Source organism: Urocampus carinirostris, chromosome 2 (genome assembly GCF_059441175.1).
Source record: "Urocampus carinirostris isolate Australia breed hairy pipefish chromosome 2, RoL_Ucar_1.0, whole genome shotgun sequence".
Taxonomy (NCBI): Eukaryota; Metazoa; Chordata; class Actinopteri; order Syngnathiformes; family Syngnathidae; genus Urocampus; species Urocampus carinirostris.
The window spans coordinates 29,804,330-29,820,061 of record NC_142350.1 but is presented as its reverse complement, the minus strand read 5'-3'; the positions used below and the strand labels follow the sequence as shown (position 1 = coordinate 29,820,061).

Here is a 15,732-nt window from a genome sequence, read left to right as displayed (position 1 = left end):
AACTCCGCACAGGAAGTCCGGTAGTTGGATTTGAACCCACACAGGAGGTTCCTAAGACCTTAGAACTGTGGCGCACACGCGGTAACCACTGCGCTGCCGTGCTGCCCAGAGCCTGGAGTTGATATATTCTAAATTCATAATTATATTATATTACATTTTCTAAATTCCTCACAGTGGAAAATGACAGCTGAAAAATCTTAGCTAGCCTTTTGTATCCTTCCCCTAAACCACAGGTGTCAAATAGGCGGCCCACGGGGCAGATCAGACCTGCTAAGGGATTGAATCCAGCCCGCGAGAAAAGAACAACAAGCTGCAGGTTAAAATTTGTCAACTTGATGTTGCCAAAGCCAGGTGCCTCTCACAAAGACACTGTACTTGTATTTACTTATCTCTCTCTCTTTTCCACCCTTTTTCTCCCACTCTCTGTCTCTGTCTCTTTCACTCTCTATGTCTCTCTTTTTCTCTTCCTTTGTTCCTCTTTGTCTCTTTCTCTCTGTGTGTCTTTTTTACTTCTTTTGCTCTAACTTCCTTTTTTCCTTTTGTCTCTTTTCTCTTTCTCTCTTCCTACCCTTCACGCTTTATTTCCTCTTTTCTCTACTTCTGTCTTTCTATTTCTCTTTGGATTTCTTTCTTCCTCTCCCTTTCTTTCCCCCTCTCTCACGACATCTCTCTTTTGTTTCTCGCGCTCTCTCCCTCTCTCTCTTTCTTTGTCCCGCCCTCTCTCATCTTCTCTCCCTCTTTCTCTTATTTATCTCTCTTTCTCTTTAATCTACTAGTCCGGCCCCCGACATAATGTTCATTCTATCGTGTGGCCCCTGAGTTAAAATGAATTTGACACCCCTGCCCTAAACCATGATGTTGAACAATCTTTGTTTTCAGGTAATTTGACAGTTGTTCTGAGGCTCCCATGTTGACACTCTTCAGAAGATGCAAAGAGAACAACTTGCAACTGGCTGCCTTGAATACCCTTTCCCATGATTGGCTTCACATGGGAATTTGGTTCAAGGTTGAATGAGCTTATCAAACAAATTTTGTGTTCCAATAATTTGCTAAAAGTATAGTGCCCAAATTTATGCACCTGGCTTCTTTTGTTTAGGTAATTATTGCACATTTTCTGTAAATCCTATGAACTTCATTTCACTTCTCAGATAACACTGTTTGTTTGCTATATGATATATTTAACTGAAATTGCTGATCTGTACAACCAATGATTTCTAAAGGAAAATCTTGAAAATGATCAGGGCTGCCCAAACGTTTGCATACGACCGATTAATGCACCCTTGATTATTCATATATTCAAATGTAGTTATTTCCTTGTTTTATTTCCGCCACAATATATCCGTCTAGTCGTCAAACGATCTCTACATTGTTGTAAGTGGCAATCCAAATAACTGTTGGTAGGACTTGGGTTTTAATCAAACCATATGCAGGATTCAGTCCGGACAAGATGGGTGTGAAGCTGGTGCCTTGGGAATTTTCCACTAACTTTTGTTTCACCCATTCTGTAAATAAATGTCAGCGACTTCAAAAGTGCACTTGTGAAACCATTACACCCTGATACTGTACTCACGAGCCCAGAATATTTAGTTCTGACTTACTGTAATAGAAACCTCAAACTGTTCATTTATACGCTTGCTTACCAGTCTGCTCTCGTGACCCGAATGTTGATTTTAACACGCAAAAGAAAGTTTGTTCTCCTTTACAAATGATCAGATTTCCCAGAAAATCACAATGACCCATGACCTATCTTTATAACCACTAACAGTTGGTGATCAATTGACATTAGTTTACTGTATACATGAGCAATTGCGCGATTGATATTCTTGTCAAGAAGCAATGCAACTAGTCATTGCAAATAAATTAAAATATATCTGAATATCTCACAAAAAAATTGTCCCTCACAAGCTACTTTTTAATTTCCACCTCCATATCTTGTGGTATTTTGCTTTGCTGATTTTAAAGTAAAGAGACACCCCACACAATGAAAGCATGAAAAGTTCTTGCTCAGTAATTTCCTTTATTCAAATGTTCAATTACAAAATCTGACAGTACAAAAGAAAAATCCCATTTCACCCTCCCCCCAACATATACGATCATAATTCCTTAATTAGCACATGTTAAAGGAACAGCTTACACACACATCAAAAGCAAAACACTAATATTAGACAACACACCAAGAACTGTTTAGCCAAACAGAATATCGTATTATTTCTAATTTCATTGAGTAGATTCAGGGAGTTTTGATTTGTTTAGATTTTCTCTGAGAAAATGTTTAGTGTGTGCCATGAACTTAACACTTGGGTTCATATTTGAAGATATGTATGACCCAGTAAAAGTAGATCAGTGCTGTTTGAAATGGACATTTGGAATTTGGCCTATTCTTTCTTAAAAACAGTCTCCGAATCATTGGGAAACTTCTCACGCTGTGGAAGCAACATTCAACTGTGTATAACTAAAAAAATATTAGCATTCCTGTAAATACAAATGGAAAGGCACAATCTTTCTGAAAAAAAAGGGTCTCAATCACAACAAATGAATGCAACATTTTGACCAGATTCAGAAAACTTGGCTTGTATACAAAGGAGTATTAGGGCCATCTAAGGGAGGGAGGGTTGTTTATTTATGAGTGGGAATTTTAACATGTCATACATTTACTGGAACTTAATGAAAAAAAACTGGATGGTAATAAACCCTTGTTAAAGTTTCACGAAATACTGTATTGATTATGTGGAGATTTAGGAAAAAAGATTAGCCATAATACTCCAAGATACATTTCCACAAATATTGGGGACGAGGGAGAAACAGCAATCAAAATGACACAGCCTATGTTTTGCCATTTCCTTTACAAAAAAAACAAAGAAAAACTGAAAGTCCAAAAAAGTTTAAAAACTGACACACGGTGTCACAGAAGCAAAGGTAGACAGACACTTGAGCAGTGGACAGAAGTCACTGTTTCTATTCCCATGTAGCGGGTCGGTCATGTCTTGTAATGGCCATTTTTGAGAGATCACAGTGAGGGCAAACGAAGCAAGGAAAACACAAATGGGGTTGAATAAATGACCTGAATTAAAAAAAAAAATTAAAAAAAAACTCATTCATTCACACACGCAAGACAAATATAACTAATAACTCTGCAATAAAGGTGTCCTAAAAAAAATCAAAGTACTCAATATATGAAACACATATACAGATCTTCACCACTAATACAAAGGTAACCTCAATGACAATATGGTGACACAAGCAGGATTACTACAGTATTGTCAAACATTTAGTAAGCGGTAGCCCGTGGTGTCTTTTACATGGACCTTTTTTTTTTTAAACCGTTTATCCATCTATTCACTTATGGCAGGCTTCCTCTTAAGCAAGCGAGATCTTCTGACGTAAACACACGCAATTGCACAAACATACTAGCGGGTTGGGCGAAAAGTTAATACTAACAGCAGCAATATGACCTGCAGCTGCAGGTTTCCCGAGCTTGAGAATCTGACGTTTCATTGGCTATAACAACCCACTGGAAGCAAGTGCAGTGGTGCTCAAAATAAGATATTTTCATCTCTAGATTGTGAATGACAACGGTGAAATTCAGTTTTCTTTTTCGACCATACTACCTTATTGAAATCATTTTAAAATAGTTTAAAAGTAATCGCTATCTAGAAATACTATTTGCTTAGGCAAGTTGTGTAGAACTTTGCTGAAAACAGTGTGGTCACTATGTGTCCTAATCAGAGCTGCTCCCTTGACATGGACACAAAAAAGATAAAAGTGTGACATTCAATGTTGACAGAATTGAATAGAATATTTTTAAATGCCTTTCATGACATAGGTCGCTTTGTCTTTTAAGAGTACTGTTAAATATGCAAATGAAGTTAAAATCTTCAAAGTGTTTAAGGTCATTGACTTAACTCCTTCGGTGCCATTGAAAGCTTTAGACGTCACCTCTATTTTGCTTTTAGTTTTAATGTGCGATCATCTGATAGCATCACTCTTCCAAGCTTTGCATTAGACACTGAGCGATGTCTGTTATGTTGAAGTGGCCACATTGACTGTAATTCTGTTATATTTCTCGTAAAGCATTTAAAGTACCTAGTATCTCCCCTTAAGCCTAATGGGAGTCCTCAGAGATCTTCACCTGAATAACATGTTGGGACACCATGAGTAAACATGACATTTTCTCTTTCCTGGGGACTGGAAGGAGAAACAGCCCTTTTTTGTTGAACTTCCTAGAATTTAGGATCAGCTTGTACAAACTGCAAAGCCACTGGCCCCTAAGCTTACCCTGTCTTTGGGTCAGTAAGCGCTAGCTGCAGAGAAGGTCGTCCAGCCCCAGCGGCGGCATCCTATCAAAGTCACAGGTCTCAAACAGGTCACTGATTCCCTGGTCGTCCCCCAAGCCAAAAAGGTAGTCGTCTTGCTCCAAAAGAGGGGGCCCCAGGTTCAAGAAGGGCGCCAGAGCTGAGGGCATCTGGTCGTCCGTTTGCTGGAGGAGACTGGTATATGGGGATGAGACGGGCGAGAGGGCCGTGACAGACACGTTAGTCGGGGCACCTTCGGTTGTGGTCGGGACGGTGGGCTCTGCAGACAATAAGAGGGAAGATAAGCAAAAGGGCTGGGCAACATGGCAGCATAAATCAAATCTTGATATATTTTTTTGAGTTAATCTGAACGTAACAATTCATGCCAATTAACCCTATTGGATACACATTTATTAAAAGTTCAAAAATGGCAACCCCTTTAAATTGTTCAGATAATAACACTTTAAATTTGCTTTAGCTATAAGTTTGAGTTATAGCTTGTGCCAAAAATAAATAAAATCACCCTACCCTGAGCTTGGTGCTTAAATGTCACAAATAACTAGTTCGTAACTATCGTGTGATTATTAGCACCAGGGCTAAGTAATTTATATTGTACTTTTAAATCCCTACTCTCATCTTCAAGACTAAGCAACTTTCGAATTATATCACTCAACATGTTATTTTCACACTAGATATCATGCGCGAAATTATTAAAATGTATCATTTCAGTTTCACACTAAATCTTATGTGGGAAATTATCAACACATTATTATAGCATTTCTTTTTTTCACCATTTCACACTAAACAGCATTTGGGCACCTAGGCTTGTGTTGATAATTTCAACAGATTTGTGTTTTGTCCTTTTAATTCTGCATTTTTTGGCTGGTGCAGTTTATAATCGAGAGCAATTCAATAGTCTGAAAAGTAGTGATGTTGACAAGCCTTACCAATTTCTTTTTAACAATCAGTTCGAATCAACCATATTTTGGAATTCTTTCTTAAATATAAAGCCATTTCCCCCTGATTTCTTTTTTAAAAATAAATTACTGATGAAATGTGTCATAACATTTGACTTTAAGTGTTTTATAAAAAAAAAAAAAGACAGTTGACAAACTTCAAAAATCCTATTGCTCAAAAGTCAGAGTCTCAATTTTAAGTATTGTAATTTCCAAATTGTTCATAAGTGAAAGCTAATCGATCGATTGCCTTCTACTCACTAAAATCTCAACAGTCAGTCTGTTCACACAAGCCTTTCAGATTATTAATTTTTTTAATTCACTGTAATTCTCTAAGCATTCAAGAACTGACGCACAATCCTGCCTTCCTTAAACAATATACAAAATGTCTTCACAAGTTTTATATGCAATAGAAATTCGAAGCAAAACACGTTTCTCATAGTAAATGTGTATGTATGTATATATATATATATATAAATATATATATATATAAAAACTGGAAAATGGACCATAAGAAAAATATGCCTTTTCATTAAAATATGTCAATTAGAACACAAACTTTGGTGCAATACAAATAAAAGCAGAAAACTAAATCTGATAAATACGAACCTACTCAACTCCTTTGGCTTTTCTCACATTACACAATTCATACTACAAATTAACAGCAAAGCAATTCTGTTTTACGGATGTTCTCCATTGTTCTTTTGTAGATCAAAATTTCACACACATGCTGGATCATTACTCTTAGGTTCCTGCAAATTTTAAAACGTACCTGAGAAAAGGATATATCTGAGGTGGTAAACATTTGGATTGTGGTTTGTGAAATGAAAAGTCTATAGAAATATATTGGCCCCATTAAGTTGGATAAAGTTTTTTTTTCTCCATCGTCCCCATCTACTCTTACCACCATTTTTCTTGTTTGGGTAAAAACATGCATGATTGTGCTATTTGTTTGCCAGCTCCTACATTACAATCCTGGCTACCCTCATTTAGCACATTGTAGCATATTTATTTAACATTTGTCTCTTAAGGGGGAACCAGCACTGAGCTTGCTCCTAAAACTCTGGATTTAAAACTAGGATGATTGCTATCAGGAACAGCACATATCCCCAGTTCAGTCTGCTTGGGAAAGATGTGGCTGAGCACCATACAGGAGCATTCTCCGCATGAGAAGCGAGTATAACGTCACGGATGTTCATGCAATGCTTAAAGCGAGCAACCAGAACGGGAAGTTTTTGACACTGTATTGTCGAGTTTGCGCTCATAGTAATGCAAAACTGACTTCACAACCACCTGCCTAATGAACATGGTCACTCATATTTTAGAGGCAATAAGGTTTGTGAAGGGTTTGGTAGAATAAGTGTGGGGCAAAAGGGGACAGCATAGAAGTCAGGCTTTAGTCAAGTACAGAGGACATGTCTCGTGTGAAACCACTCTTAGAAAAATACAAGTTTTTATTATGTGCAGGAATCAAGGCTAAGCAGACCTTGGAGGACTTTGAGAAAAGGCGAATTCCCGTTGATGTCCATGCTGCCATTTTTCACTGGGCTGCTATGCTCATTCTCGTCAGGACACAACAGAACTTCTATGGGGCCGCTGGTGCTGGTCAGGTGGATGGATAGACTCTGAAGAAAATGTTTTTATTTAAACAGAGTAGAGGTGAATTTGAAGAGAATTATGGAGCTTATATATAATTAAGTACTTAAAAAGAATGTTTTCGTTACCATCAAATGCTCTCAATGAGTTTTACTCTCAACCAGGGTTCTTACAGTGAAAGGTAAATTCAAGAATTTGAACTGCATTAGCAACAACATTGTTGACTAATGTACCGAGGTTCCACGAAGATTGGCAATTAGGTAGAAGATTTTTATTAATTTGCATCTTCTGACTATATATTCCAGTCAGTACTGCTTATTTTCCATGGTTGCCCTGAGAGTTGCATCAAGTGTTATCTAGGAAAATCCGTATCAGGTTTCTTCATTAATAGTGTGCAAGGTTTACTTTAACAGTATGTTAAGCCACCTAAAATTGAAGTCAGCCCAAAAGACTTCCTAAAACTAATACGATGTATGGGCCACCAGTAGTCTCAAATATGGCATATTTTTATTGTAGAATACAGGTTTCCAGCTTTTATCTCTCAAGGCGGTCATTTTAAGAGTTAAGGTCAATGGATGACGACATTGTTTTTTTTAGCGTTCAGCTGATAATCTCTGTTCACTTGCTTTTTTAAGTTAAGCCATGATTGACCATTAGCGGGAGCATGAATAACATCCATGTCATCATCACTTGACACTAAAATGAAATATAAATGGCCAGACTAAAGATGGGTAAAAATAAAATAAAGAAAATAGTCAAATGTACCCGCTAAACTTACAATTTCGTTTATAGACCAGTACTGGCCCATACATTGTTAGAAAATCATTTGTGTTGACTTTTGTTTTATCTTGACAAAATACGAACATAGAAAATGTTTAAGGTAAGTAAGGTATTCAACAGAACTTAATGTTCAGACATTGCCAGGTGTTAAACAATATTTCATCATGCAAGTCATAAAACCTGAATACATACCTCATCAGGGTCTGGTACTTCTAGCTTAGTATCCAAAGGCGCTTTCACAACAATAACAGTCTGATCATGAAGGTTTCCCATCTGCTTAATGTCTTCATAAGTTACATAGGCAAATGTGGTAAATCAGTTAAAGAAAATGTATGAATTCTACAATATGCCGCTACACACTGTTAAATAGTTTACTGCCTGTCATGTCTGGAAGACAAGTAGACCAAAGGCAGTCATTTGAGAGCTATTTGACTATTAGTCCAAAACCTACAAAATATCTTCCATGATTACTCTTTACAATGTTTCTAACAAAAACCAGGGTTCCTACTGCTTAAAGCAAGTTCAAGACGTTTGAAGTTTTTAATTGCCTTTTGAATTTTTGGACCAAGTCGACAAAGAAATAAATGAAATTAACAAAACCCAAAAAAAAAAAAAAACACAAATACATCGTACCTCTGACACATTGCTTGCAGCGCTTCTAGCCTTGGCGAAAAACATTCGTCGGATAGCCAATTCTCATTAAATTTACACTTTTCCCTGGTCCAAAGTATACGGTCTCTGTCCAAAGTTGCTAAGTGCATTGTGGGCAGAACCTAAGACACTGAAGCGACGTCACTGTTTGTATAGTTTCGTTATTGTAGTCACGCGATGTTACCATGGAAGTAAATCGGTGAATTGTTAAAATAGACGATTAATAAATCCTACAAAATTGTTATTTTTTTAATTTCAACAAATAAAAATCTTAATGTGTTCATGTTTTTAAGACTTTCGAAAACTGGATTTAGATCATTTAATGCCAATTAAAGCATTGTTATTAGAAAAATGATTTAAATGCCTTTAAGACTTTACACACGCACGCACACAAATTCTAAACTAAGATCTTGAATAGAAAGCTTATGGATTTTTTTTTTTTAAATATCCTAGTTAAGTAGCCCTTATTTTTAAGTTGACATTTTCCACATCAGTTTAGGTGTGTGAACATTCAAACACCAAAATATTTCAATGACCTACAATTCATATTTGGCACCAATTGAGTTAATTGAGAATGCAGAAGGTACATGCACATGTTCATTATGACCTGCAGTCAGCATGTAAAAAATGTGATAGACCACTCAAAGTGTGCCACATTAGATTGTCTATGAAGAAAATTTTGCTTAAAATAAATGTAATGTTCTACCATATCAGATGAGACAACATTGCTCATCTGTTGAAAGATTTATCCCTCAGCTGACTGTGGTCATTTGAAGTTTTTCCTCATCATCATATCTTGAATCCAAAGAGTTTAAGCGTTCCAATGACATGAGACATGACTTATTTCATGACTGGTGACATCGAAGACACCTATTTGTTCATCAAAAGTCCGGCGGCCCACTGTCGGGATGTCAAAACGCAAATGGGTTAAGGCACCGTATATTTTTAAAACTATTGTCTTTCTTTGTAAATCTCATGTTTCAATGTCGGCACATGCGGCTTATAACCAGGTGCGCCTTATGGTCCGAAATTTACAGTATATCGTTTCATTTAGGTATCTTATATTTATGCTACAGTCGTAACAATTCCATTCTCAAAACATAGTGTAAAACACATTTAAAGGCAAGACTTAATTTAATGCAATACTTGGGGGGGGTGCCCATTCATAATGGACAGTGTGCCTTAAGATTTATCGACAGGAAAAAGGTGTGTCTTGGCTAAAACTTAAAAGGTTGACAATTATTTTGCCGCTTACCATAGCGAAACACTTTTGATTCATAAAACGTTTTCGAATTAAGAATAAAAGTGATAAATATGGCTTGTGTTTTGCCATTGAGAGACAGAATGTTTCGCATAGTGGATCAAGTAGAATGCTGTTGCTTGCTTTAATGAATGTTTAAGCGTAGAGGAAACACTTGTTAGGACACTGAGAATCCCAAAACCTTCTAACAGAAAAGGATATTTCTCATCGCTTGGTAATTCGCTCATGTGCTTGCCGTCCAGGGTGCATCTCTGGATGAGCTGCTCAAGTTTTTGCTCTTCGTCCGCCAGCGCAGAGACTTCTGCTGCCAGTCTTTGCCTCTGGTTCAGTGAACCTTCAACCTCCAACAAACTACAGCCCCTGTGATTGCAGAACGATTAGCAGGGTTCGTTCACTTTTTGATGGCCAAATTCAAGCACTTTCAAAGCCACTTTTCCATTTTCCCAGTACTATTAAAAGAGGCAATCCAACACTGATTAAAGGAACGAGAGACTAAATCTAGTTTCAAACCCCAACTCTTTCCCCACCCTTATTTTGAAACCCTAAAATCAGTTTAAAACCTAACATGCAGCCCAAACCTTAGGTGTAACCCTAGTCCTATCCCTGTTAAATGTGTAACCCTAACTGTAAAGCGTTTAGGGGACCCTACATTCAGTTTGAAACCTTAACGTGAAGCTCAAACCCTTATTCCTAAACCAGTTTTAAGCCATAACCCTAGCTCTAAACCGATTCTGGAACTATACATTCAGGTTAGAACCCTAACATGGAGCTCAAACTCTAGTTCCTAAATCATACCTACTGTAATTCTAGCTGTAACACTAGCACCAACACTGTTTCCAAACCCTAAATGTAGTTTAATAACTTAATGAGCCTAAAGCCTAATTTCCAACCCTAGCCCAACCTAACCTAAGACAGATGGCAAGAATTTCTAGCATTTTGCCTAAAATTCAAGTACTTTTCTAACGTTGAAAACCAAACATTAATATTCAAAGAATTCAAGCACTCGTACGAACCCTGCATTGGAACAAAATTACTCTTACAATCAACAGAAAACACCGCAATACCTCAATGGCTACTTACATCCACTGAATGTTGTTCTTTGATTTCTTCTTGATTAGGTGAATGCCCTCAAGGACATTTGTGATGTCATACAACCTTCTTTTCTGGACCTTAATTGAGGGAAAAACACTTATACCAGAGTGTAGATTTTTTTATACCGTTTTCGTAATATTCAAGTGCTCTGCAGAAGTACCTGCAAGGTTTCTGCAGCAATGTTTAGGTCCAAAACCCCATCAACAGACTGGGCCAGCAGGTCCACAAACTTCTTTGTTAGAAGGCCTAAGGAGGTATCATATCGTGTTCTTTCTGGTGGAGACTTGGGCGCTACAATAAGAGGAAAAACTTAATGTTACCGACATGAAAAAATATCCAAACCACAAACAATATATGATACAGAAGTAATGTATTGTTATACAACAATGCTTATTGGTTTGCAGAGTATCAGTTTCTGTGTAATTTCTGACCTGACGTAAATGAAAAATGAAATGATCTGCATTTATATAGTGCTTTTCAAGTCAATGAAGACTTCCCAAAGCGCTTTACAATGTGCTTCACATTTACTCATTCACACACACTCACACACCAATAGCGGCCGTGCAGCCATGTAAGGCGCCAACCTGCTTAATGGGGGGGCATTAGGGGTTCAGTGTCTTGCACAAGGACACTTCAACATGTAACACGGAGGAGCCGGGATTCGAACCTGCGATCTCTTGATCCCAAGATGAGCCCTCTACCTCCTGAGCTAATGCCGATGTAGTTTGTGGCATAATTGTTTGTTGGTGTTCTATGTTATTTATCTCCCAAAATATGCCCACCATTTATAGCACCACAAAGTTATCCAAATGACAATGTTGGATATTTTAAAGGGGTACTGAGTAATAATTGACCTCTAGTTGCCATTGTATTGTGGAGTGCAACCAAGCAGCCAAAACCACAGCCTTGCGCTAATTTTCAAAACACATGCAACATTCGGCAACTTTATAGTACTCACCAATGAGTCAAATTTGGAAAACTAATATTCTTATTGATAATAATCCATTATTACATGTACAAAGGTCTTACTTTTTGTTGTTTTTAAATGTGCTCCATTGGATAATGCAGCATTCCCTCTGCTTCTCTGATTTCTTGATGGTTCCAACTGGTACTGGTGGTCTGAATCGTCAAGAGCGAGGCGCCTTTTGGCCTACGGGGAGGACATGGAATAGACAATTTGTTAAGAGGGAAGGCACTGGATTGCAGAATCTTTTCAATAGAAGGAAAACAAATAAACCACTAATTCCTTCGGGGATGAACAAAGTATCTATCTATCTATCTATCTAATATTTTACAAAACCTGCAAGGCTTGTGTGTGAAGTAACCCGAAATGTTGACAATATCTGTGTATTATTTGTTATTGCAACATCCATTGCAGCCTGGTCATCCTAGAAGGGGGATTACCTCAAGGTTTCTTCATTTTCCTCACGTTGAGGTTTTTTAGTTTTTCCTTGCCCACATGTAGGTTTTAGATCAGGGGATGGTGTAATAATAGTCTGTGGTTTGCAATAATCTGTTGTCTATGCAGCCCTTCGAGACTCTTTTAGATTAAGGGCTATACAAATAAACAAGACTTGGAGCTCTCATTTAACAGTTTGGATCTGTTTTATTTTGTGTCTATTCAAGTGTTAAGTTCACGTATTCTGACTTTGATCAAATCGATTACTTTTAGTTTAGGGTCTCCAAAGTGGTGCTCATGGAAACCAGTTACCCCCTCAGAACACCCGAGTAGCCCGCAGTCTGGTTCGGAAAATAGCTCACCAGTGATGGCCCATCGTGATTTTCTAAGAAATTAGATTTCTAACTGGCATGAGAAATCATTGTCATGATCAGTGATTTAGTAGTTGACTGTGCTCATTTGAAACCTTACTTCTACTTACAACCCAGTAATAACATATTAGCAGTGTGATAGTAACAAGTCGCTATTTTCAAAATGCAATCCAAATTGGTCACCTTTCATGCTAATCAGTAACAAAAATTAGCTCAGGGTTCAAAAAGTTTGGCGATCGTTTCATTAATGCATTAGTTTTACTTTCAAGCAATGAAACACCAGTTTAAAAGAGTTGTGACTAATCTAAGACTTCAGACCCAAAATGCATTTTTATTTGACAATAACACACTCTTGTTATCCCCACTCCTTTATTTGTAGCACTACGAATAATGTTGCAGTTGCGAAACAAGAGTAAAGTAGCAAAATCCAGCTCTCAGGGGGGTGAAGACCATTTTGATGGTTAAATGGCAACGACAGATCACAGATTATCAGTTTTTGGAAGCAAAATTACAATTGGTATAAGCATTTCATCTCATTTGTGACAGCAAGAAGCAAAATGGCCGCGCCCTCTAAAAATAAAGCTTTTCAACTTATTTTACGTGAGTATTTTTTATGAAAGATCTCGTGTTTACACGAGCCGAGGCATTTTTGACACCTTAGGCTCAACTTCCCCCCTGTCAAATCATGTTTTCCTCGGAGGAAAAAAAAATCTGGTCATGGTATTATTCCAAATGTATTCTAATTACATACAAATATAAAGCAAATCCACAGTCTTTACAAATCAATAATTGTTGCCATGCTTATGACCATTTTAAGGCACAATTACTTTCCATGAAGGCCTGAAAACTTTTAATCATACAATAACCACACTTGATTGTGTTATGAGGAGCATTATTCTCCCATCAGCATTTAGAAGATGCATTTCCCTATTCAATTCAAACCTCAGCACATTTTGGAAATTTTATTCAGATTACCGAGTAGAGTATTACGTTCTCTATTAAAAGAATAAATGTCAGCCATTTTATACCAGCGAGCAGCTCCCCTCAACCATTCTACTCCTCGGCTGTGGCCTCACATGCAAGCGTATTTAACTCTCAAAATGAACCGTTTAATGCACAAAATGTTATTTCCAACACCCGAATACATTTCATACTTCTTTGTAGTTTGCATGAGTTGGAATATCAGACTACGAGCAAAGTGGCAAAGGGGGCAATAGTTTCACAATGAAAGGCATCATCGCTTTGCACTTTATTCAGCAGACTCGGTAAACAGTCACTTGTTCCAACTTGTCAAATAACCTTGTAAAAGAAGGAAATTCCTACCCGCCTCGTTAACATTGCTACTAGCCGTGACAGCTAACTCATTTCAATGCCTCGATCAAACTTGCCTCTTAATCTGCGAGACAGAGATGTCGATTTGGTAACAAAACTGAGGAGAAACCAAAGTGCTGTCAAGAAGGTCAACACAGAGCAAGGAAGAAAAGATCGATTGCAAAAGTGGGAAAATGTGCAAATGTACAGCAAAAACACCCAAAAGCCACCCAACCCCCAAAATTTAAAGACTAAGAGAGCAGCCACTAGGCCACCGCTAACGTTGCTCATCTCTCACCGATGTTTCCATCTGGCTGCAAGGCTGAGGCGAACTCAAAAGCATCACGAAGTTAGCATAAGGAGCAATCTGCATACACACTCGGACGCGGAGTGAACATTAAATCGTTTTAAAACAATTTCCCCATCTCGGATTCGTCCTAATCACAACAAGGGTGCACTTGGAGAACTTAGCTAGTGGTAGTTAGTTAGCTGCCTGGCTAAAGCTGGGTCGTGGGACCAGCTAAGTGGCTAGCAGCTAGCTGGCAGAACAACAAGCTCGGCTAACATTTAGCAGGCTAGGCTCACGTCGCGTTTGGGATTGATAGAAACACACAAAATGCAATTTGAGTGAGATTACCGGCGGTCTCCCCACTGCGACTCGATGTCCTGTTCCATTTGTAGCAGCTTGTTGCGGAGTTGTGTAAATGTTGTTGATTGGGGGCTCGGATAAACATACATTGGAGGTCTGCGTAACATTGCAAGGCGGCGGGGTGGTTATAATTTGGATATACGTCGCATTGGTTTGAGAGGGGTTTAAGCGATCCGAGAGTGCCGTCAAAATGATATTATTGTCTAAATGAGAAGCCCCGACGCCCGTTAAAATCACTTTGTCCGGAGCCGAAGAGATCCCTCTTCTCATCTTGGACTCGGGTAGCCCCTTTTTTTCGCCAAGACACTTTCAAGCCGCTCCGGTTGCTAATCTACGGCGATGGTAACAAAAATAATCAGACCGAAGCGAAAATGAAAGTCTGAATGATCGACTTTGCAAAAGGATTTTTGCTCGTGTGCTTGCATTGAGGCGGATGCAACGGATGAAAAAGTAGCGCAACTCTCGTTTAGCCCGTCGAGAAATGGCTTCAGGAAACGGCCTGATGAATGAAGGGATACGGTTTACGCGCTCAAGAGCCCTCCCGCGAAACTCGGATTTCCCGGGAAGATTTCAAACAAAATTTGCATGTAGGATGCTATTGGCTGGCTTTGTAGAAGTGTCCGCCCCGTTTCTGGCAGTCCTGTCCAATGATATCACGGGATCCATTATGACACGTGCTCATTGGCGGTTGTAAACAGGGTACGTCACCTGTCACGCGTGCAGTAGTTCCCGAGTGAGACAGTAGATGAAACCGGTAGATAACTTTATAATTCAGTCTGTATTTTTACTTTCTGATTATAAAAAACGATTTTAATACAGAAATTATGAAATGTACCAGAATGCTACTTTGAACCACTAGAAAACGGCAGTTCTCACCCTTGTTTAGTGATATCCCACCGGTGAATTGTATTTCCGGCCAAGTATCTCTAAGTAACTGAGAAGGAAATTAAATGTTTTTGAGTTGAAATATTTGAGGAGAATTTTGGGAGTGACAAAATTGGATAGATTTAGAAATGAAATTGTGAGAGAGAGAACTGCAGTAGTTGTGGAACTGAGCAAGCGTGTGGATAAGAGAGTACTCGGTTGGTTTGGACACATGGAGAGGATGTATGAGGAGCGAATGTTGAAGAGGTTCTACAGAGCAGAAGTAAATGGAAGGAGACCAAGAGGAAGGCCGCGATTGACGTGGATGGATGGTGTTATGAATGCACTGCAGGAAAAAGGTCTAAATCTAGTGAAAGCTCGAGCTCTTGTTGGTATTAGGAATGAGTGGAGAGGTGTTGTAAAAGGATAGTAGGATGTTTGGACGTGTTCTAAGGGATGGGCAGGGCACCTGTATGATGCGGCAGGGGTAAACCAGTGAAAGCTGTCGGG

The 15,732-nt window shown here is 38.5% G+C and overlaps 1 protein-coding gene across 1 annotated transcript; it reads right to left on the bottom strand.

Moving 5' to 3' along the window:
- Window positions 1-1,997: 1,997 nt before the first annotated feature.
- Window positions 1,998-14,915, bottom strand: e2f3 (E2F transcription factor 3). The gene is made up of 8 exons (XM_088326178.1): window positions 14,347-14,915; window positions 11,658-11,778; window positions 10,789-10,919; window positions 10,617-10,705; window positions 9,738-9,896; window positions 7,817-7,931; window positions 6,735-6,873; window positions 1,998-4,572 (listed from the first exon to the last, which is right to left on the bottom strand). Exons 1-8 carry the CDS (start codon window positions 14,626-14,628, stop codon window positions 4,298-4,300), a joined length of 1,311 nt encoding a protein of 436 aa, XP_088182304.1. The 5' UTR covers window positions 14,629-14,915; the 3' UTR covers window positions 1,998-4,297.
- Window positions 14,916-15,732: the final 817 nt, after the last annotated feature.

Coding starts and splice junctions, on each gene's coding strand:
- e2f3 (XM_088326178.1), bottom strand. CDS start 14,628: ATGAGAAGAGGGATCTCTTCGGCTCCGGACAAAGTGATTTTAACGGGC. Junction 11,779..14,346: donor TCGCAGTGGGGAGACCGCCG/GTAATCTCACTC, acceptor TCCTCCCCGTAG/GCCAAAAGGCGCCTCGCTCT. Junction 10,920..11,657: donor ACATTTAAAAACAACAAAAA/GTAAGACCTTTG, acceptor CTCTTATTGTAG/CGCCCAAGTCTCCACCAGAA.